Raw genomic sequence first — 22,627 nt, 5'->3', positions numbered from 1 at the left:
GGGACATCTTTTTCAGATAAGGCTGTCTTCCACAAGAAGGGCTATGATTTTTTTTCCACGCATATAATGGAGCCTAATCTCACTCTAAGTGGCTGGATGGATCAGAATATTTATAGACTAAACAGTGGCTGGAAGGGATTGGTAAAAACAGTTGAAGATATTAATATGTGATCATGAGAAATGAACACTCAGGAAGGAGTTCATCAAAACAGATTTAGATGTGCTGCATAATGGATGGTGAACACGAGATCCTCCTAAAGCTTACTTCATCTCATCCGAGGGCCAACAGCTAAAACACAGCAGCTCTGTTGAATGACCAAGGTTCTTTGGTGTGGTAGCTTTTCTTGTTTTGATTGTGCAGCCTGTACAGCTCAGGGGTAGATGCCTGTAACTGCAAAGATGTCTAAAGTTAAGTAGAACCACTTACTAAATTAATAATGCTGATAACTGCATACTAAACAGTGAGCTTCCTGTTTAACTATTATTATCTCTTAGTGTCATATAAAATTGTACATAGCATTTAAAAGATTTCACTGTAAAATAATAATCTTTGACAGAGACACTAGTAGTCAGGTATCACTAAGCACTTGAAGGAGCAACAATCAAAGAAAGAGTCTAATCACTTTGCAAATTTAAAAAAGCTTTTGGGCTTATATGCCAGCTATGTAGAAAAGATAAGTAATAGAGCGATTAGATTGAAGTATTCTTCTAGTTTTTATTTTCTGATGTTGTTAATTTTCCTAGATGCTTGTTGTACTGATTATTCAGACACTGTCTGAGCTGCTTAGTATTTAGTATTTAGTATTTAGAAACTTAGTATTTCCATAACAGGCACTCAGCTTTGTCAATAAAACACTGAAGTCACTATTTTAGAGTGAAACAAATGTGGTATGTCTAGATTGAACAATTTTTGAGCTATGAGACTATCAAACTAAAATCATATCTGAAATGTTTGGATTTTGTTTTACTGTACTCTTCAGAACTTCAAACTAAAATAAAGGCTTCTAGTTCTTCAGCAACTGAAAGAGTTGGCTAAGACAGTACTGTGAATTGACATGTCTTCATCAAGAACATTGTCCTAAATCATGATGTTAATCATTAGCTTTTACCTCTGTTAAACTGAATGAAAGGAGCATTAAATGATTGGTTTTAGCCGTCCTGAATAAATAAAAGTAGAACAAGTTGGACAACTTAGTAATTTTGAATTTGTCCCTGCAAAGAAATTCTGTTTTGACCTACATGTTGCATGTTTTTCTGTCATATCACTGGGGAGGTACTTTTACAAAAGTGTATAAATATTTCAGTTGCCATCTTTTACCATCTGTCTTTGATATTGTCTTGGTCCAGAAAGATCCTAACCTCTGTCTAACGAGATCCACTGAAAGAAGCACAAGGCAGAGATGCTTCTTCCATCTTGCAGACTCTTTTATGTCTGAAGCTTAAGAATCAAAATATTTTCTGTTCTTTATAGTCCTTTGGAAATAGAATCTGCCTTTTTTCTGACTTCTTTTATTTTGGCATCAGGATCATATTCATTATTATTCATATTCATTGAAATATTAAAATGTTTTTTATCTATTTAGGTACCTCTATAGGCATTTTTGAGGTTGAAAAAAATGGGATGTGTAAAAGTGTTGATTTTTAATAGGTTATTTCAGAAAGAAAATAAAAATACTTAACTAGATCAAGTTTTTGAGACCTTTTCTTGTCTTCAAAACACATAAGATCACTTTTATCTCTCTTGATACACAGTCATATGAAATACTTACCTTATTATGTATAAAGTTTTACCAGTCTGTGAATTTTATTTTTCATAGAGAGGATCCTACTTCGTGAAACATGGGCACTAATTTTCTCACTGAAGAGTCAATGCATGCAATTTTGTCTTCTCAAGTAAACAGGGTAGAAATTATTACATCCATAGTTTTGCTTTCCACAAAAGTACTTCTCTTATTTAGATGCCTTTCTGACACTCTAGTCTCAAGTGAGATTTTATCAAAAATCAATTAAATGGTAAAGGCAGCACACAGAGCCTCTTCTTGTTTTAAGTAGGGATACTCATGAATATAGGAAAGGAATTGTACAAGTCATAAAATGTGATTTTCAGTTCTGTACCTGGAACACCAGGTGCCTGCCTGTCCTGACTGCAGTTTGTTATTTTTTTTAGTATTGAAATCACAGCTGTATTTGTGGTGCCACAAATTTCAATCCTCTCCTCTTCAGAGTGTGCCCATGTGTGGAGAGAATAACTCAAATTCCTTGGCTCTGCTGCCTACAAGACCACAGTCAAGCTAAAATACTGCTAGGACCAGTCCCACAGTTTAAGGCAGAGTTTGGGTGCCAATACCTAGAAGCACCCCCCAAATTAAATTTTCTAGCACAGACATAGTAAATGAGGTTAAAGGTGGCTGATGATGGTTTAAACAAGTCCAGGGTTCAGGGTTCATGCTGATAGCTGGCATGGGGCTTTGGGGGTTTGTTGACAAGATTGTTTAACTGGAGCTTGTTGTTCTGCACAAGCTGAATTGTCAACGGGCCTTGGTCACTGTTCATAAAGAGTAGAGTGTATTAGCTTTGTAGCTGAATATACAAACAACACAAGCTTATTTGAGGAGACTTAGTTTATTGTAAATTAAGGCAATTAATTCCAAAGCTCTGAGTCACAACCTGCACAACCTGCTATGAGGGTAAAAATGGAATATTGTTACTAATGGCATAAAACTAAAATATAATAGAAAATTATTGGGATGATATTTTTTTAAAATAAAAAATAGCTTGAAAAGCTAATTTAATAATAAATTTGATTTTTTCTAACTAAAATCATAATAACTTGATAAGAGGGAAGTTATCCAATTTCAAATTTTAATTGCAAGAAACTTGATTTCCTCAACCAAAAGGAGGCTCAGCTAACTAAGTGAAAAGGCTTCTCTTTTTGATTGTTTTGCAGTCTTAAAAGTTTGCAAGTTATTTAAAACTGACTTTCATCATATAACAGTTTTTTAAATTATTTTTCTGAATTGATAGTGTAAATGAGAAGCCTTTTTCAACCTTTATATTTTCTGAATAAAAAAAAAATGGATCAATTAATTTTTAAACATTCAAGTTTTTTAACAGCAATTTGCATTGTTGTTTCACATTGTCAACACTGTAAACATTCCACTAAGGACCTCTAGGGACTTCAATTAAATAAAATTTGGTACATGCTGTGCAAATTGTAGTTTTACTATGTGAGTGAATTATTACTTCTGCATTGCTGGAATGAAGTGCTAAAATCAGAACAGCTGTCTTGAGAAGTCTTGAACCATCCTTCCTGAGCCAAAAGGTTGAGATCTAGCAGGAAAGGCTCCATGAGATCCTTTCAGAGCTTTACAGTGAAAACCTGTTTCAGGTGAGAGGGGGTTGGTGCACATGATATCCCTGGCTGCTCTTTGCCTCAGTCTGGGAGTTTTGCCTTTGCTACGTGACCCTCGGTGCAGACACTCTTCCTTGGTGCTGAGCTCCCTGTGCATGGTCAGCCTGGGAGCAGTGGTGGGAACAGAGCGTTGTAGTGGTGTAATGGCTGCACCAAGAAATGCCTTGGAAAAGAAAAGTTTCAGGAAGTGAGTTTGGAGTGATAGTTTCATCTAAACACAGATCCTGATCTGAGAGAGTCCTTCTCAAAGCTTGCTCTTATGAAAGGGTCGCCACAATGACATTTGCACTCCTTGTAAGACAAATTATGCAAATTCTGGCCATATTTAATCTGATTTGTTTCCTTTCTGTTCATTCATTCAAATACAGCCCCCCTTGTGCTCATTTGGTTTAAGGGGGTGTTCAGATTGGCTTTCACTTCGGCTCATTGCACTTCTTGACAGTACAGGGTCAGTGGAGGGAACAGCTTTTTTCCAGGAGAGTGTTTTTCCAGAGGAGGGGGAGACCTTCATGGTTAAAGATGTATCAGAGCTGTGTTACAAGTGCTGGGCTGGCATGCAGCAAAGTACATGGGTAGTAAATGTGTATTGTCTTCCCTTCAGAAAATTAACTGGAATATAGTCTCGACTTTCTAGTAACCTCACCCTTGTTGTTGCTGTTGAATTTTGGTGGTGTTTCTGGTTCTTTTCCTGAGAAACTGAACATGAAGCATAGTGAATAGATTCCCTCTCTGGTCTTTGCCTCCTTTTTATAACACCTGGGAGTAAAAATCCCTTGGTGTTCTGGTAAAGGCTGAGACACTAAGAAAAACTGTGAAACATCTTGATTAGATTCACTCTTTTGTGTTTAAGTTATTCAAAGGTGTTTTAAGTTATTCAAATTCCCATAGAAGGGAAGCCTTAGGCTGCAATGGCATGCAATAAATGGGATAATAATGGCACATAGTTCTACTTGGCCCTAATTGTATGTAATGAAATGGAACATGGTGGTCAGTCATTAATCTTTCTCCTATGCTTCTGAATTCAGATATTTACAACTTCTGCAGAGAAACGTATTTTGTTTAGATTTTGATTATTAATATTTTTGCTTCCTCTGTCATATTTTTTACATGAAAAATTATATTCCAGACCAACTCTCTAAAGTGGTTAGCTTGAAAGACTGCATCATTTGGGGAAGGAGACCCCAGTTCTTAATTCTGCCTTCGGGCCAACCTGCTCCTTGGTTTGAATGGGCTCATCATTCCCCTGTCCTGGAGATGCCCATTTTCAGACACAAGCTATGCAAGTTTGCTTGCTGATGCAGCTGCAGCCTTAAAATAATAAACTCCCCAGGAAAGTGGTGGATCCCCCAGCACGGACCATTTTTAAGATTCAGCTGGACAGTTTGCTGTGATATCTTATCACGATTGTGCTTTGCCAGGAAAGGTCCAACTTTGTATTCTATGATTTTATGACTGTTTGTACGGTATTGGAGAAAATCTCATTTTCACTCCAGTTTGGTCACCAGGTTTGAAAAAAAAATCTGAAAATACTGTGATCATACATAACCCTTTGGAGATATAGTTGTGAGGAGCCCAAAGGCTTGTCAGTACCATGTTATTACCACTGCTCCTTATCTCTGTGTGATAAATGCATGCTTGAGTTGTTCTATCTCCAGCTAGGTCTCTCAGATTGAAAAAGAAAAAACAGTATTATTTGGCAATAAAAAGTATTAAAAGCTTTTGTCTTGTCTTGCTCCAAATTAGGCCTTTTGCTTTATATGTCTGTGCTTTCCCCATGTTTCTATAATCTATTTTAGTAATTGTTCTATCTTTTGCTTTGTTCATAGCCTACATGCTGACACAGTACCAGTTTTCTTTCCAAAAGAGGAGTTCCCAGAATTACAGTGTCTGATCCAACTAGCTGCTCTGATGATCCTCACTGGACCATGTAGGTAAAATTCAATAAACCCTATTTATATCTGTAAAATATATCTGTAAAAGTATTGGAAATATATTGGAAAACAATGGGTTTTGGCAACAGTGCTCACTTTGTGGAGTCGAGGTATTTTGGAATTTATGGACTACAATATTGTTAAGACCCTGCTACTTTTTTATGAGTTTTCCTGTCAACAGAAGCACCAAAGTAGATTTTCATGTGTCATAATGTATTTGGTCTTCTTGCTACATCGGTTTTAAGTACTTGCAGGTGCTGGCAACAGGTGATGCCCATCATTCCTGTAGGCTAACTTTAGTAGCAGCTGAAGTGGTGAAAATTTCAGCTTGGACACAAAACCCAGCAATTGAATCAGCTCTGGAGCAGCTAGTAAACCTTGAGCTTCTTCTTATTTCATCCAAACAGCTACCAGAATAAGATGTAGCCAGGTAAGAGCTAGGCTGAACAGGTTTACATGCATGAATAATTCAGTTTTGCTGTAGAAGAGCTATGAATCCAACTATTTATATTCAACTTCCTGAAATGTGTATTTTTCCTTTTTGTTTTCATATGCTAGTTGCATTTAGTTTCAACAAGTCACCTCCCTCTGAGCTTGCAGACCTAGGCAAAGGACTAAATTGTTCTGATTAAATTGCCAGCATTTATTGTCTCTTGACTGCTTTCTCCCTTGTATGCTAGGCTGTTTTATGTCTCAGTTGCAGTGGCGCTTAAAATAATTCACATGAATTGGTAAGCTGCAGAGTTTATGTCTACATTATAATTGGTGTTTCTTTTACATTCCTTACACTGTAAAAGCTCTATCTTGGTTTGCATTTCTAATTTTATGGAAATTAACTGTAAACTTGGGTGTGCAGCAGTGATTTAGATAGCCTGTATGTACACATGCTGGCACATAACAGCTCTCCTCACATTCTCTTTTGGAACTGTGACACAAAAAGTTTATTGTGATTGTTTCTGGAGCATCTTGACATTTCAGTCACTCAGTTCTGTCTGGAGAAGGTTTCCAAGTAAGCTATCTCAGTAAAGCATCTTCAGAGTGTACTGGCTGAATTTTTCATGACTTTAGTTTTAACAACCGGTGCCTCAGATGAATTCTATAACAAGGTTTATACCTGATTTTTTCTCCTGAAATTATGACAAGGTATATCACATGCTTTTACATACACAGCTGCCTTTCCTGTTGTGTTGAGCACATTCCAGATTTAATTAGATGTTTTTCAGGTATTTTGCAAAAAATGAGAGGTTGTGGTTTGGGATTCTTACATTAGTTTCTTTTATTTTCCTAGGTTGGCAGTATTTCTGTTAATAAATACTGAATATTTTTCCGGTTTGGTGGTTAAAATTAATTTTTTCATCATTCATAAATGGCTTGCTGTCTCCAGAAGGGAAAAGAGATTTATATTTTTGAGTAGCGAAAGTCTTTCCCAGTTGTAACTGACAGAGAAGCAATCCCAAAATACATATGTTGGAGACGAATAGAGTCTGAGGAGAATGGGAGAATGTCTTTTTTGTAGGTGTCAGTGGCACAACTGTTCCATTGCAGAAAACTTGATAACTGATGCAAAATTTCATGATACTTGAAATAAACTGGAACTGTGCTCAGTTTTAGTCTGAAAGGAAAGTAAGAAAGAAAGTATCTAAATTCATATAGTTAGCTTCTGTACATTTTGTTACTGTCCACATCTCTTCTTATATAGACATGTAATATTTGTCACTTAGACTCTAATGTGACTGTGTGGAAACAGTGAGCCAAAAAAGAAGGGTTAAAGCACCAAGCCATATAATCCGTTTTCAGAAAAGCCAGGGATTGATATCTGTTGTTTGGGTTTTTCCTTGATAATAAATTAATGGCAACAAAGCAATTCATGTAAATAAATCTAATGGCTTGCTTTAGATTTACACTGTGCTGTCATGCTACCTCTTAAGGGATCATATCTAAAAAGAAATAATAAAATAATGGTCTTTATTACCCACAAGTGTACAGAGCAGTAAACAGAATTTGTCAGTTGTGCTGAACATGTTACATTCATCAAGAGGAACAGCATTATCTTGCTTAGCAAAGATACATTAGCTAGAGTGGGCTGCCAAAATCTTAAAATCTCGCCCCAAATGTGAGGATAATGGTCACTATGATGCATTTGTCATGTAATGTAAGTAGTACTTGTGCTTGAGTAGCTTTTAGCAGAGCACAGATGTTTGCAAAGGTTGTGGTACATCTTGGATCTCTAAAATCAAGTGCAATTTCAAACACAATTGGTGTAATTTTCAAAATTGAACTGGATTATGTCTGATCTAAGAAGAGCAGGGTCTGGGAAAGTGGAACCAGCCACCAAACTGCACAATTCTCATCCAGGGGCATTTCCAAAGGAGTCTTTCCTTAGGTGATGCAGCCTGATGCAGCAGGATGTCCCACTGCCAGTTAAAAGGCCAGGTCTTCTCCAAACAAAGATGGAAACATTAATTCTGTTTGGTGTGGTTTTTACTTTAGATTGAAAAGCTACACAAAGAGAGAACAAACGTACATTTTTTATGAGAGAAGGGAGAGAGAGTGTTACCCTCCTAATGCAACAAATCATCCTGACCTGAGCCACAGGACTGGCTGCTCTCATCTTTATGCTTATTCTTAAAAGGTTTGAACAGTAGTATATGGAGAAAGATTGTTTTAAAAAACCCAATTTGTAAAATGTTATCAATAGGTAAGGCTTTATAAAAGGAAGGCTTTGAACCGTGGCTCTAGCCTGTTACTTAGGCTAAGTAGAGGGGAGCTATGAGAGAGTGATTCAGCTGGAATAGGAGGAGTGAGAGATGTGCTGTGTGACTGCTGCATGTCCACATCATGCTGTATGGTGGCTGGCTCACTTGGGCTTGTTGTGCCTTCAGACTGTGTAAATTGATAAACTGCTAACTGCATCAACAGGCAGGGTTTTTGGCAATAAAAAGCACTCCTTTGTACCTGCCTGGGGTGTCTGCATCACTCATTACCACAACAGTAAAAATTAATTCATATTTGTTTATAAATTTGATCTTAAATATTTTAATGGATTTAAATAGATGCCCGAAACTTTGTGATATTGATAAAATCAACTAATTCAATCAGAAATTAACACCAGAGCACTGATGTCTGTTTTATAGTATAGTTACAAATAAATATTTTCTCCTACATATTACCCCTTGAAAAATTATTCAAGCTCTCTAAGATTAATGAAAACTTGTATTTTAATTTATTTCTCTATTTATTTATCCACTTTGGTAGTAGGTTAGAGCACAAGAATAGGTTTGACAGAAGGAAGGGCTTTTTCAAAGCACATGCAATCTGTGACTGTGGCTGTCATGCGATTATGCTGTAAGCAGTTGCAGTGTTTAATTGTCTATTCCCTTTGAAGTGACTTGGAGTGATGTTATTTCAGGAGAAGCATCACAGCTTAGGCTGTTGTATGTCTGTGCTCGTGTGTTAAGATAGCGGCTCATCCATGAGGGTAAGGTACTATTGTGCTTTATAAAGATGAATAATGGACAAAATTAATATTTTAGAAACAATTTCCTCTTTGTGTCTAGCTATTTCATCAATTCAATGCAGTAGTTATTGATGGTGAGGAGAGCACATAGACTGGGGTTCCATTTGTTCATTCATAGTTGCTTATTTATGTGTAAATAGATAACTTTAATTACTTGGAGCATAAATTTCTAATTTCTCCTCTGAAAGAAGGTCTACTCTTAGTACTAGAAATAAATTTATAGGGATTTTTTATTTAAATGAAAGATGGAAATATTTATATGTTTAAACTTAAGTATACAGAATATCATTTTTCCCAGCTGAAATACTCTCTAGGGTATGGTATAAACAATTATTCTTCCATTACGTGCATTAAAAACTCAAGTGAAGTGACTATGTCCGAATTCCATTCCCTCTGCAAAAACATTACTTTTATCAACAAAGATCTTTCAATAACTTTTTTTGAAAGGAAGACTATTAGTTGGCAGAATTACAAATTTTTATTTCCTCTGACATTTAAGAAAAATCTCAGGTTTTCTTGCAATGCACTTCACCAGACAGATCATATTTAACTTGTGAGGACTGACTAGCTTGCAGCTGTAGGTGGTATGTGTAATACAGACTTCAGGAAGAGCATGATTTCCATAACCACTTCAAAGGAAATACATTATAAATAAAGTACATTTCTCTGGGGGCTTACAAAACCATTCTGTTTATAATTTAAATTACATTAAGCTAAATAAAATAGTACAGGAAAACCCCCAAGAGAAAAATACTTCATTTAAGTTTGAACATTACATGACTTTCATTAATTGGAAGTATTTTATTCTCTCCCTAATAGTTTATTTTTCATTGACTGTATATAATTAAAAGTATTGTCATTGCAACAGAAGCAATTCTTTCCCATCTTCTGTTCTGAGTGCTTGTGTTCAGTAGATCACTATAGTTTTATTTGCCTGCCTTCCTTCATTTCTCAGTGCTTTATTACGGGTGACTAACGCTCTGAGCATCAGGCTGTGACAGAAGATTACCATCGCTGTGTCACGCATGTTCAGCTTTATCAAACTCCTGCTGCAACTGAGTCTCTCAGCTCAGCCTGGAGTTTTGTATCAAAACAAAGGAGGGGGTGAAGCTTTCTTCTGTAGGAATATTTTAGAGTCTGCTCATCTAAACTATGCTGCTTGCTCTTTCCAGGGTGCTTGCAGGGGTAACTTGAGCAGGGACTGCAACACAAAAAACAGAATCCATTAGTCTCCCTACTCCATGAAGATAACTTTGAGGCAAGGAGGCCTGATAGGATATGAAGATAATATGTCTTCTAGGAGAGGAAACTATTGGAAAACCTTAATGAACTATCTAATTGTGAGAGTGATTTATTCTGCCTTCCTTTTCCACCCTTTGTGGAGAATTTACAGGCAGAACCAAATCAGGCTGTCATTCCTAAGAGCAAGGAGGGCAGTAAATCTATACTGCCAAGCTCCTCTTAATATTGACAGCTTTGCAGTATGGGTTTCTGTAGAGATAGTCTAAGCACATAAAAGCTTACAGGTGCTGAAGCAGATTGTATAATAAAAGCAGGCCAATCCCATATACAGCACTTCTTTCCACTTTAGAGTCAACTTTAAAAAAGCCATTAACTTCAAATTAATCCCTATTTAAGTCTAAAATGTTCTTTTCTTTTCATATGACTTAATTTCAATTGATAGCAGCATTTTTACATTTTTACAAAATAAATTTTTGCAGCTACATATTAACCCTATTGAAATATATAAAAAGAGGCTATGCACATATTTTCCCCTAATTTATAATTTCTTTTTTAAAAATGCTTTCAAAAAGCAATAGTAATTGAAAGTAATGTTAAATTGAATAAATACTTTGTTGACCTGAGACTTTCAAGTAGACTAGCTAAACCTCGAGGAAAAAAGGTAGTACAAAATATCAAAACTTAGACATGTTTTCTGTTGATGCAGAATTTAAAAGTTTTATGTAAAAAAGTAGACTTTGTCACAAAAATCTAAACAAAAAAATTCTTCATTAAAATTTCTAAGCTTTTTCATTAACATTTAAATAAGGTTACAGTTTTGCTATATATGCTAAGGAAATATTTATTTTTCCTTTCTTTACAGGATTTTTTCCCTCCAATACTATTTGTTTGCAATTCAAAAATAGCTTTTCTTCCTCCTGTAAATGGTTGCCAGGTAGTTAAACAATGAAGGTAATGAACTCCAATGAAATACCAAAGTTACTGTACCGGGGAAAAATAGGAATTTTTTTCTGTATTATTTTTTACCTTTCTCCAAAATTTGGCATATTGGTGGATGAGAAACTGGATATGGCCCAGCAGTGTGCTCTTGCATCCCAAGGAGCCAACCATATCCTGGGGGGCATTCAAAGCAGTGTGGCCAGCAGGGCAATGTAGGGGATTTTACTCTCCTCCACTCTGGTGAAACCCCATCTGGAATGTTGTGTCTAGCTGTGCAGACCTCAGTACAGGGAAGACGTAAACTGAAAATAATCAGGGCTGGAGTTCCTTTTCCCAGTGGAAAAGCTGAGAGAGTTGGGTTTACTGAGCCTGGAGAAAACTCCAGGGAGAATTTATTGCAACCTTTCATCACTTATAAAAGACCTACAAGAAAGATGGGAATAGACTTTTTTTTAGGGCTTTGAGACAGGACAAGGTTTAATGGTTTTAAACTGAAAGTGAGTAGATTCAGACTAGATATAAGGAAGATTTTTTTTTTTTTTTTACGATGCAGGTAGTGAAACACCAGAACACATTGCCCTGAGAAGCTGTGCATGGCACACCCCTAGAAGTCAGTCACCAAGACCAGGCAGGATGAGACTCTCAGTAGCCTGATCAACTGAAAGATGTGTATGCTGATTTCAGGGGCTGTTGGATTAGGTGACTTTCAGAAGTCCCTTCCAACACATTATTCTATGATTCTATGAAAGATATATCAAAAAATAACTTTCATTAGGCAATTATACCTCACCATATTTTTTTTCCTTTTCTTGTCGCCTATCCTTTTTTACCAACTCTACAGTAAATAGATAATAATTTTAATTTTTAACAAATGTATATTTTTATTATTTTAATACATTTAAAATACATTAAGTTGCACATATCGCCACATATTTAGTTTAGCTCTCTGGTTGGGATGGTTTGTGGTGGGCTGAATAAAAAGGTAGTTCTTCATTAAAAATTGGAAACTTTTGTGCAACGGGGTCCATATTTCTGTAGGATATGTATGTTTGAATCTCCAATAAACTCAGCAGACTAAGATGGTACAGGCCTACTCTAAAGGCTGCTTGCTTGTTTATAACAAAGAAAAAGTCCTTGGAGAAATTCAGGTTGATAGCAAACACTGGAGACATGCTGTGGGAGGGCAGCAGTCCCTTTGTCCCTTTTCCCAGCTCTTATTGCAGCTGTGTTCACCTTGCATTGCCTGCCCCTCTCCAGACCCATGGTGCACAAGGTGACAGTCAAGTTCTCCTTGTAAACATTCATGTGCAAGGACTTAGGGAGGAATTTACAGTTATCATAGTGTTGTTATCAACTGTTATTACAGTTGTTATCATATCATAACATTAGGATTTCACTGAAATATTTATATTGTTGTCATAGAGGTGCACAGCCAAAGCAGTGAGGAACTGTGGAATTCCTCAAATGAGGAAGTTTGAAGTTTGCAATTTGCAAATTTTTTCACTTGACTAGTTGTGCACTTAATCATGCACTCTGCATCATATGCACTGCCACCCAACCACCAATCCATGCTCTGAATGACAGCAAGGCAGTAGATAGACTGTTATAAAATTTATTCAGAATACAAGTCATGGGCAAACAAAGTTGTAAGTCCACTAAATCTGTTGTTTCACTGTAATTTAGTGAAAGTCAAGTCAACTTTCAAATGAACAATTAATGTGGAAAGGAAAATATTTTCATCCCAAAATGTTCAAAAGTTTCAAAACAAAATATTTTCAATCTGCTGTATGTATAACACCTTGACGGTCTGTTTTTCTAGTTACATTTTTCTGAATAACTGCTCTCATCTCATATTGGTGCTTTTCATATTGCCTCTCATGATTTTATAGCACTGTCTTGAAATATCCCCTCAAATAATCCTTCTTTTTTTATCATTTTGAACCCTGTGGTGAGCAATTGAGGATGAAATATTGCAGCATTAAAGTCAGAAATACTTCAGGGTGCATTAAGTAACCTAAATGTGTAAAGGTGCAATGTAAAATATACTACATTTATATAGACATTAGCCATCTCTCTCTTGTTTTCTTTTTTATCTCAGGAGTTTTGTGGGGAATGCATTGTGTGTGGTGTGTTAGTGGCTACTATAAAAACATAAATATTAGCAGATACCACATTGGAAGTGTCAGTCCAGCTGCAGTCAATAATCAATGTTGCTTTGAAGCACAGAATGCAGGAAGAAAGGAAATGGTCCAGGCAAAGAGGCTGAATTTGTACTGTTTCTCTGGGATTTTTCAGGTTTTTTTCCATTGTGGACACCTCTAAAAAACTGAGATCTATACTCTGTTCTTGGGCACAATACATCATTTGTGCATGAAAGCTAGTGAGGTTCACAGCCGACTCTAGCAAGATGGTCACTGCTGATTTGCCTGCTGCTGGGGGAATTACAGAGTTTATGCTTTCATGCCAGTGGACATCTTCTGAAAAAATGCCTGAGTGTCATTGGGACCCTCTTGCAGAAAAGATTATACCCTAAGGTATAGTGATTCAACATCTGTCCTTATACTGATTTAAAGCTAACTAAATACGATTGCTTGCATGGGAAAAAAACAAAAAAACAAACAAAAAAAAAAAACCCAAAAAAGATTTTGCATGTTCAAAAATTTTTAAAATATCTTTTTATTGAGGATTTTGAATAGATGACTGTGACTGAAACTCATTGTTTGAAAACAAACTAGGCAGGTGCAATGACTTAGACATGCTCTGGTACACTGTACGTGAGTGAAGATTTAGACTCACATTCACTGTAACTACTTTGTTGGAGAGCTTTGAAAGACTTAGCATGCTGATTGATACAAAAGAAGAAATCAATAGCACCCCTCTACATTTTTTTAGTTGTGGATATTCCATACATTGTATTAATTTATATTAACAGATTGCAGGTGCTGACAGACTGGCACTAAGGAGCAGAACTTAGGAATGGTTGTGTTCTTGGTTTAAAATAGTTGATGTGTGATGATTCTTGAATTTGAAAAGTTTCTCAAAATTATTCAAATTATTAATTAATTAAAAGAATTGTTGCTGTTGCTTTTATGCTTATCTTTTTGATTTATCTAAAGTGAAGTGAAAAATATTTTCAAGAAAACAAAACATATTTGCGTTGTCACACAGTGGCCCAGAATATGCCCAAGACAAGGTTTTGCAGCACTTGGAAAAGATCAATAGGAATTTGTTCAATGGGGGAGAGCAGGGTGCTCTGCAGCAAGGTGGCAAGAACTCAGATTTGGTAACCCAAATAGCCTCTGCTTCTATTTGTAAATGGCAGTCTGCCAAAGCATTTTCAAGATTTTTTTCAGTTTTTCTTTGTGCTCACTTTTTAGTATTTGCCTCATAGTTCAAGCTCCTTTACACTGAGGGTGGCAGAGCACAGAACCTCCAGTGTCCCCTCTGGAGACATTCAAAACCAACCTGGATGCATTCCTGTGTAACCTCCTCTAGATGACCCTGCCATGGTAGTGGCATGGAACTAGATGATCTCCAGAGATCCTTCCAACCCTAACACTTCTGTGGTTCTGTGATTTGTCCACTGCTCTGTGACTTCTACATCATTCTTCTTATGTTCAGGTCTCAAAGTCTTGTGTGTCATTGTGGACCGTTCCCTTTGCAATCTCTGGGTGACAGAGCTGGCACAGCTGGCAAGAAAGAACTTCTCAGCCTGCTGTCTGATTTTGAGGTGTACTTTAGGCACCACTGCTGTACCAATTAATCTAAGATTCTTGCAGCCCTAGTGGGATTGTGCAAAGAGATTTGAACAGCTGGAGGCTTGAGAGGGCTGACAAACATTGGTTGGCATTTACCAGCTTGAACAACTTGTTAAACAAAGCTTGAGAAGCAACTTCTTAACACAAAATTTGTTGGCAACACTTGTAATAATGTGCATCTTCAAAAGCATTTAGCCAGATCTTCAGGCTGTGTTGCTCTGAATAATTTAAAAGTATATATTCTTCCTTTCTGAAATATTAGCAGACATTGCATGGTTAATAAGAGCTAGGTGTACTGAAAGGACCCTGAGGAAAGAAACAAAAGGTATTTCATGTGGGAACACCAGGATTGTCTGTGATATACTATATTGTTTTATTTCTCTCTCTGCACAAAATATGTTGCATTGTGTACCAAAGTATTCCCTACGGCTTCTTGGGGAGAGGATACAAACTCTCAAGTTTCTGGTTTTATTTGTGTAAGCTCTTTGATGAACTGCAGTTTTATTTTCCTTCCATGCATCCACTCCTAGGATTCCTTTTTTCCAAAGATCAGCCAAAGTCATCCACTCATTATTATCTCTTTTCTTTAGGCATCTTTCTTTAGGGGACCATTTGCATTATATGCCTAAACCCCAGTCAGGAGTAAGAAAGATTTAAAGTACTGATAATTTAATTTTCTTATACTCTTTTTATTTAATTGGGAAAAAAAAAAAAAACAAAATCCAAGGATTAAGAATTCACAAATCCCACTTTCTCTCTTTCCAAGATATTTTGTGTATTCACAAATATCTTGGTTCTATTAGCAATTTTTCGGTTCTTTATAATTGCTGAAGAAGCCTTTGGGACAAACTGTACCAAGTATCTACCAAAATTTATGAGGTTGTATAATGCATTAGGTGTCATTAAATGCTTAACTTAGGTCCCTAGTGCACACATGAACAATCACTGATTCTTGTAATATGTATCAACAGTTTTAGCTCTAAAAATTTCAGCTTAAGCTGTAGTAGCCATTGTAATTAATTTCCTCAGACTGTTTCTCAGTACACATTGGGATTTGTAGGAGATGATCAATAGTTACTTTGATATTTTCTGAGCTTCTTCCTCTCTATAAAGAGAGTTTTAAATTTTATTTTAATATTTTCAGTGTCTGATTTAAAGAAATTAAAAGAGCACATCTTAAACTGGGAAGAAAAGCTTTTATTCCTTTGGGCCCTGATTCCACTAATGCTGTCCATGGAATAGAACAATTCTATGGAAGAGGGTCTGTTATTCTAAAATAAAGACTCAAAGAAATAAACCTGCAGACCTTCAAGGCAAGGAGGTAGGGAGCTGTCTATAAAAGAGAAATGTTTTTAGAAAAATTATTTCAAGTTGCTAAGATTCATTTCTTAGGGGAAGAAAAAGAGAAAATATGTTATATTTAGCAACACTTAGAGGAGATAGTACTTCATCTTTTTGAAGTCCTATGGAGTACCCCTATATGCTAAGCTACACAGAATTTAATCTACCTTTGAAAGACGAAAGGTTGAGATGAACCAGCCAGAAATTGAGCCTCAGCTTCCAGGGAGCCCAGGTTTTGCTACGTCAGTGATTAGATCTCAAAGCTACTTTCCGTGGCTAAAAATCCATCTAAATCATTGTTTTAAAGACTTGTATGCAAACTAAATGTATCTCCATGAGGTAGTAAGGAGCTTCCATTATTTCAGTGTAGGGAACTAGAAAATCAAGTGTCAGGTTGGACAAACCACTCTTGGTTGGTTTCTTCTTTCTTGGTCCTTTTTCATTTAGGAAAATTTTCACATGAACAAATAATACATTTGTTTGGATTTATTTTCTAGATCAGTTTATGGCATCAAGATCCTAAAATGTCAGGAAATATATTTCTTTTATATCAGATGTACAAAGTTACCTGACAATTAATCAAAATGGATACCTTTCTTTACCTGTTTATGTAAACATGCACTTGTTGTTTTTTTTTTTTTACATAGGCTCTCATAACTAAAAACTGTGGAATTCTGTTGTTCCTTTTTTTATGATGTTTGAATAATCATATGATAATGGAAATACAGAAAAGCAGGCGACTGTTCTTGGCCTATTATCAACTTAATGATTTAAAAAGGCTGGGCTGTGTATTCAAATTTTTAGTAATAGTATCATATAAACCTAACATGAATGAAAACATCATTTTTCTTGAAATGTATGGTTCAATGTAATAGCACATATTTTAATATTTTGTTTTCATCATCAAAACTGATTTTTAAAATTGAAGCTAATCAAATATCAAATGTTTTTTCATCGGTATTTTTTGTTTTAAAATTCTATTTTTTTTCATTCTGAAAGCATCTAAGGGAAGTTAAATTTTCAACAAGGAATTTTTTTTCTTGAGAGAAACTGTATGTTTTTGACAGTTTCCTGACCCAGAATATCAAATCAGTTATCAGTTGTGAGTGAGGATTGGGTTAGGGAGGAGAAGCACATGATTTCTTTGCTTTGTGCTGTCGGGAGGGACATGAACCCAGGATTTTTCTGCCCCATTTACAGGGAGCTGAAAAGCAGCGGCAACAGTATTGCACTGGGAAAAGCTGTGCATTATTTCATTTCCCACCCCTGTGCAGACATATGAAAAGTGGGGTGGTGGGGATAGTCCACTGTATCTACTTTTCATCAGCAAGAAAGCCCAAGCCCAAGCCAAATCCATGTTTGTGTACATGCAAACACATCTCTTGGGAAAGCACGTGCATCTTGGCTGGCAGTGACTGAATAGGCTTATATGTGTCTCTCACAAATGTACTGGATCAAGGAAGCAGAACACTTCTATGATACTGCTAATCTCAAAGCAGCACAGGAGTCTTTAATCTGCAACTTCTGATGGTGGCTGGGTAGGAAGCATGGATAGACTGTTGGAGACTGCCAGCTCGGTGGGATCTTGGTAGCAAGGACTTGAGAACATCATTGTCTGACAGCAAGCACAGCACCTCCCTTATTTATTCATAGGTGCAGATGACTGTATCTGTTGCTATGCTTAGCCCTCCACAGAGGGCTGCAACAAGTGGGCTGGAATGGGTATGGTGTAAGCTTCAGTATGATTTTAGAGGAGATAAAGAATTAACACAGATCAGCATTGCAAGGAAAAAAATTCTACAAAATCAACATGCTGTATGCGTATTCTGTTCAAAGCATTACATAGAGCAAGCTGACATGTAACACAAGGGATAAGGTTGCTGTAGCACAAAACTTGCACAAAAGTACAGCTGTTTAATGTCACTATGATTTTGTGATTCTCTTTTAATCGTTGAAAAGTGAATTCTAATGTAAGGTCTTCAAAGTCCACTAGAAAAAAATCTATAGTAACAATACTGTATTCAGGGTCCTTCCCAATGTCTACAGTCAGGATTGGTCATTCTAAATGTATGATTTTTAATTTTTTTAATAAACTATTTTCTCTTATAAAGACTGGAACTGTAAAACAATAGAACATAACTCAAGCCTCTTAATCTGGGGTTTTTAGACACTTTTTAAAATTTGGACCAAAATACATACTCTTGTCTAATAAGCAACAGAGCTTGGAAACACAAACCACTTCTTGCTTTACACAAGACATAGAGATTGTTTTCTAGATGCTGTTCTCCATCTCTTTTAATGCTGTCTTCCGCACAGCAGTATTGTAATATCATTTGGATGCAGATTAATTAGTTATCACATGAAACACAAAGAAACACACATGGTATTGTGTTCCATTGTGGAGGGTGTTCCCTGAAGCAGTCACACTTATAAGTACAAAAAAAGGGTTGAGTCAAGACTGTGCTTGTCCTTTGTTTCTGCAGAATTCATTCCTCATGTTCTAGCTAATTTCTAGGAGAATTTACTCTAATACCCATGTAATCAGTATCTCCATAGAAATTTCTATTTTGCCAACAAAGTAAAGTCACATGTTTGTAAAAATCCCAAGTCCTTAGAGGACAACTTGAAATATTACTCCCAGATGGATCAGCCTGAACAATGCATTGCCAAAATGTAGTCACATTTAGGCACCTGCCTGTTAAGTGATACCGCCGTTAGTGTTTGTGACATTTTTGTTGTGCAGATGAAAATATGAATCAATATTCTTGTCACAATCACATGCCATGTAACAGTGAAGTCCTGTTTTTATTTTGCATGACGTTTCCCCAGTAAATTGCTTTCCTTCAAAAACAAAACTTCTGCCATGCTCTTTGTCACCTCCTAGTCAGTCTGAGCAGGGACAAGTAAATGTGTCACAGTGCAAGCTTTGGAAGAGCATCTATGATCTCATACTATGGACAATGTAATCTCTTCCTGATTTTTCAGAAATTAAGAAAACTGGATCATAAATTCTAGCTTTGATACATCTTTTGTGCCAGGAAAAAAAAAAAAAGCTAAACCTCAGTTGGTTTCCCTCCTCAAACCCAGTACCTGCTATCCCATCCACATTTGTCTCTTAGCAATGAGCATTTACTTTTTTTTTTTTTGACCCAAATGAACATAATTGCCTTGGCTTCTCCTTTCTGTCACCAACCTCTTCAGGAATTTTCTGCTTTAATACCTTTGAGGGTCTATACTAAAATATATGCAGTGAGGAAAACTTTAGTGGGAACTAAGTCTCCATGTGGTGGGCAGCTGGGACAATTAGAAAAAACAGGCAAGTATAAGTAAGTCCTTGATTTATAAAAAAAAATATTCACTTCTCTCCATATAATTTTGATTTTTTGGACTATCTCTTTGGTTTACTGCCAGTCACTATTTGACTTTTACTTATGCCTGTGTTCCACTGCTTTTATTGTAATTTGTTAGTGAATGGCATTTTCAAATTTGAATGGCAATAGCCATCAGTGAGAAAGAATGGGAAGAAATAATACGGGACAGAATAGATATCTGTTTGTAGCAGGAGCAGGTTTATTTTATAGACCAAATTCCAAGACAAAACTTCTTTTGTGATTCTTCTGTTTAGGATTTCAGATGAAAGTGTAATTACTCTGGTTAGATCTGTTGTGAGATTTTTGGAGTAATTGTATCTTATATGTGAAACTCAAAAGGTACCTTAAGATCTAGACTCTACAAAGCCATTGAGGAAAACAAATGACACCTTGCTGCAAACTGGAGTATCATAATTTGCATGTATCTAGGGGTTTTTTTGCCAGAGTGAAAAAGGCCCAGTTTGATGCCTACTAGTCTGAACCAGCACAGCATATTTTGTCTCCTTATTAATATTTCTTTTGTGCAGGTGACTGTCCAGTTCTCTGTAGTAAAATTCTATTTCCTGTTGAATTATTAATTATTTAGAGAAAGAAACAGTTATAAATTTTATGGGTGTTTTTTTTTTTCCTTAAAATTCATAAAATAAGTAAAAGTTACACTAATATGTAACATTTCATAATTTTTATCTATGAAGAAATTGGCAAAACTGGCTGCTATTATCATTTTGCTGCAGTTCTGCCTCTGAATACTTTTTTTGACATGTCTTTCATTGAGGTAAAAGTAATTTCCCCCTTTTTGCCACAAGCAAACATATCTCAAGAGGGACATCAAATCTTTCAGCATTGTAAAGTCTGGAAGAAGAAGAGTAAGGGGCAGCATCTACTGGTACTGCAGAGCTACAAAGTGCCTGAAACCAGCTTGCATTTTCAAGGGTTTCTTTGATGCTCCTGTACTTCGTATTGGTTTTAGCCTTGTTTCCTGGCACAGTTCATGTAATCAATAATTCCTAATGGTGCTCTGTGTATGAAGCTCCTTGGAGGAATGAAAACAATTGTGAGATCCTTGGTGGCAGCACTGGAAACAAGTGGCTGCCCCTCTCAGAAAATAATAGCTATTATTTTTTGATTATTACAGTCAGCATTGTTCAGTGAATAAACTGAAAAAATTGTAGGAGTGAGTGAAACTTGTTTGTTGATGAGCATACACCTAAAATAAATCAGCTACAGGTGTTCCTGACTTTTAGAGACATCATAATGAGGACTGTGAAATAACTGAAGCTGGTAAGGTTTTTCTTTTAAAAGAAAGTATGTCTCTATGCTTGTAATATTGGACTGCAGTGCTGTCTTAGAGATAAATATTTTCAAAGGGATAATAACAAGGCTGAGCTGTCAGCATAGCAAAGAGCAAAAAAAAAAAAAAAAGAAAAATTTCAGTCAGGTAAAAATTCTGGTCTCTTATATAGGCTAAAAAATCAGAATCAAATTTTGCCCATATCATCAACATTTCTCAGTTTTACAGCTCATAAATGCCTTTATTGCTTTCTGCACTGTATATTGCAGAAAAATCTTTAGCATGTATCTCTGTCTACAGTGGTAATATGGAAGTAGTGATAGTATAGAAGTACTGCATACAAAAGGCGTGAGTAGAAGACATTTTGCTAAAACCAAACAGCAGGAAATCCTTAGGACTCATCATTGTTTAGAGATTAGTTGGTTCCATTTCACTAAACTTTTTGGTCTACACAATTGGTACTTAAGGTAAGGAGAACCAATAAAAATAATTATATAGGATCATAAAATTGTTTATGTTGGAAAAGGTTTTTAAGATCGTCAAGTCCAATCATTAGCCTGGTATTTTCAAGTCCATGACATTATAAGCCAACATATTAAATGCAAAAGCTATTTAAAAAAAATCTGCAAATTAAGTTCTGATAAAATGAAACTGCTATGCAACAATAGCAATTTAGGTGTATTTTGTCTTATGTGTATTTCATCTCAATGGTAAATTTAAAATTTTAATTACCAGTTTTTCCTTCTTAGCTTTCAGTTAGCAAGGTGAAATCAACACAGTGGCATTTTGAAAGGTCCTGCAAAATGTATATTGGTCTGTTTTCAAAATAGCCCACGAAGTATTTTTCCACCAGACTGTGATAAACTGATGGCTATAGCTACAGTGTAATCACTCGAGATAATGTGCCTCATATAAACACCTCACAGCTCGCTTAGAATTGCTGGGTCTGGGATAATTAATGTTCAGTTCAAGTTAGCAGCCTACATCTATATGTACCAAACTTCTCAGACAGGCTGTGCGGTCTGTGTGCTAACTGACCTTGGGCTCACGTCACTGCAGGCGTCATTAACCTTCAGCTCGTCATGCTAAAGTCTCCATGCCCATGGAACTATTAAAGCTTCCAGAGTTCTAGTTGAACAGGGAGTATGAAATGGACCATCAGCACTAGTTTTTGCATTGATTTTAGGTGGCTTGTGCACTCACCATCACACCAATGGATTTGTAACCAAATGGAATCAGACAGTTTAGACATTAGAACTGAAAATGATTATAAAATACTTCTGCATTTCTTCCTTACTCTCAAACTTTATAGCTACGATTAAAGGTAAGTGCACGATGAATAAACATCCCTTAAGAGTCTTTAGTATGATAATACACTGGATTCCTTTGAATGTAAATCAGTGTGCTCTGCAAACCCTACTAACATTGACCACATTTGATTTTGAATTATGCCGATTGCTCTGAGATGCCTCAGTGCATGGGAATAATTTTCAGGCATCTCTTAGACTGTCTTTAGCACTGAAAAGCCAAGACCAGGGAATATACTAAAACCTCATGTTTAATTTTCATACTATACATCTACATTCTGAGCACATCTAGAATACATTTTTATTTAGGATCTTCAACCTTGAACTACAAAAGGTGAACTATGTTGTTGTCTCTGTACAGAAAGCCTGTCTGAGTTGTTTCAGCAGGAAGCCCAGACTGAATAAAATACGGCTCTTCTGGAGTTTTCAAGCTTCAGAGGTTAGATTTTTCCACCTAATCAACTAGCAGCAATGGCAGAAATGCTTTGGCCACTGAAACAGTTCAGAATTGTGTTGCA

At 36.2% G+C, this 22,627-nt stretch overlaps 1 protein-coding gene across 1 annotated transcript in view; it reads left to right on the top strand.

Moving 5' to 3' along the window:
• The window catches only part of CHRM3 (cholinergic receptor muscarinic 3), a 256,162-nt gene that overhangs the window by 129,181 nt on the left and 104,354 nt on the right, over positions 1 to 22,627 (top strand). The window contains 2 exon segments of the mRNA XM_030268224.4: positions 5,239 to 5,299; positions 5,301 to 5,339. Of these exon segments, the coding sequence (XP_030124084.4) occupies positions 5,239 to 5,299; positions 5,301 to 5,339 (100 nt within the window).

Source organism: Taeniopygia guttata, chromosome 3 (genome assembly GCF_048771995.1).
Source record: "Taeniopygia guttata chromosome 3, bTaeGut7.mat, whole genome shotgun sequence".
Classification (NCBI taxonomy): domain Eukaryota; kingdom Metazoa; phylum Chordata; class Aves; order Passeriformes; family Estrildidae; genus Taeniopygia; species Taeniopygia guttata.
The sequence above is the reverse complement of the archived record's forward strand: the minus strand, read 5'-3'. Positions and strand labels throughout refer to the sequence as shown.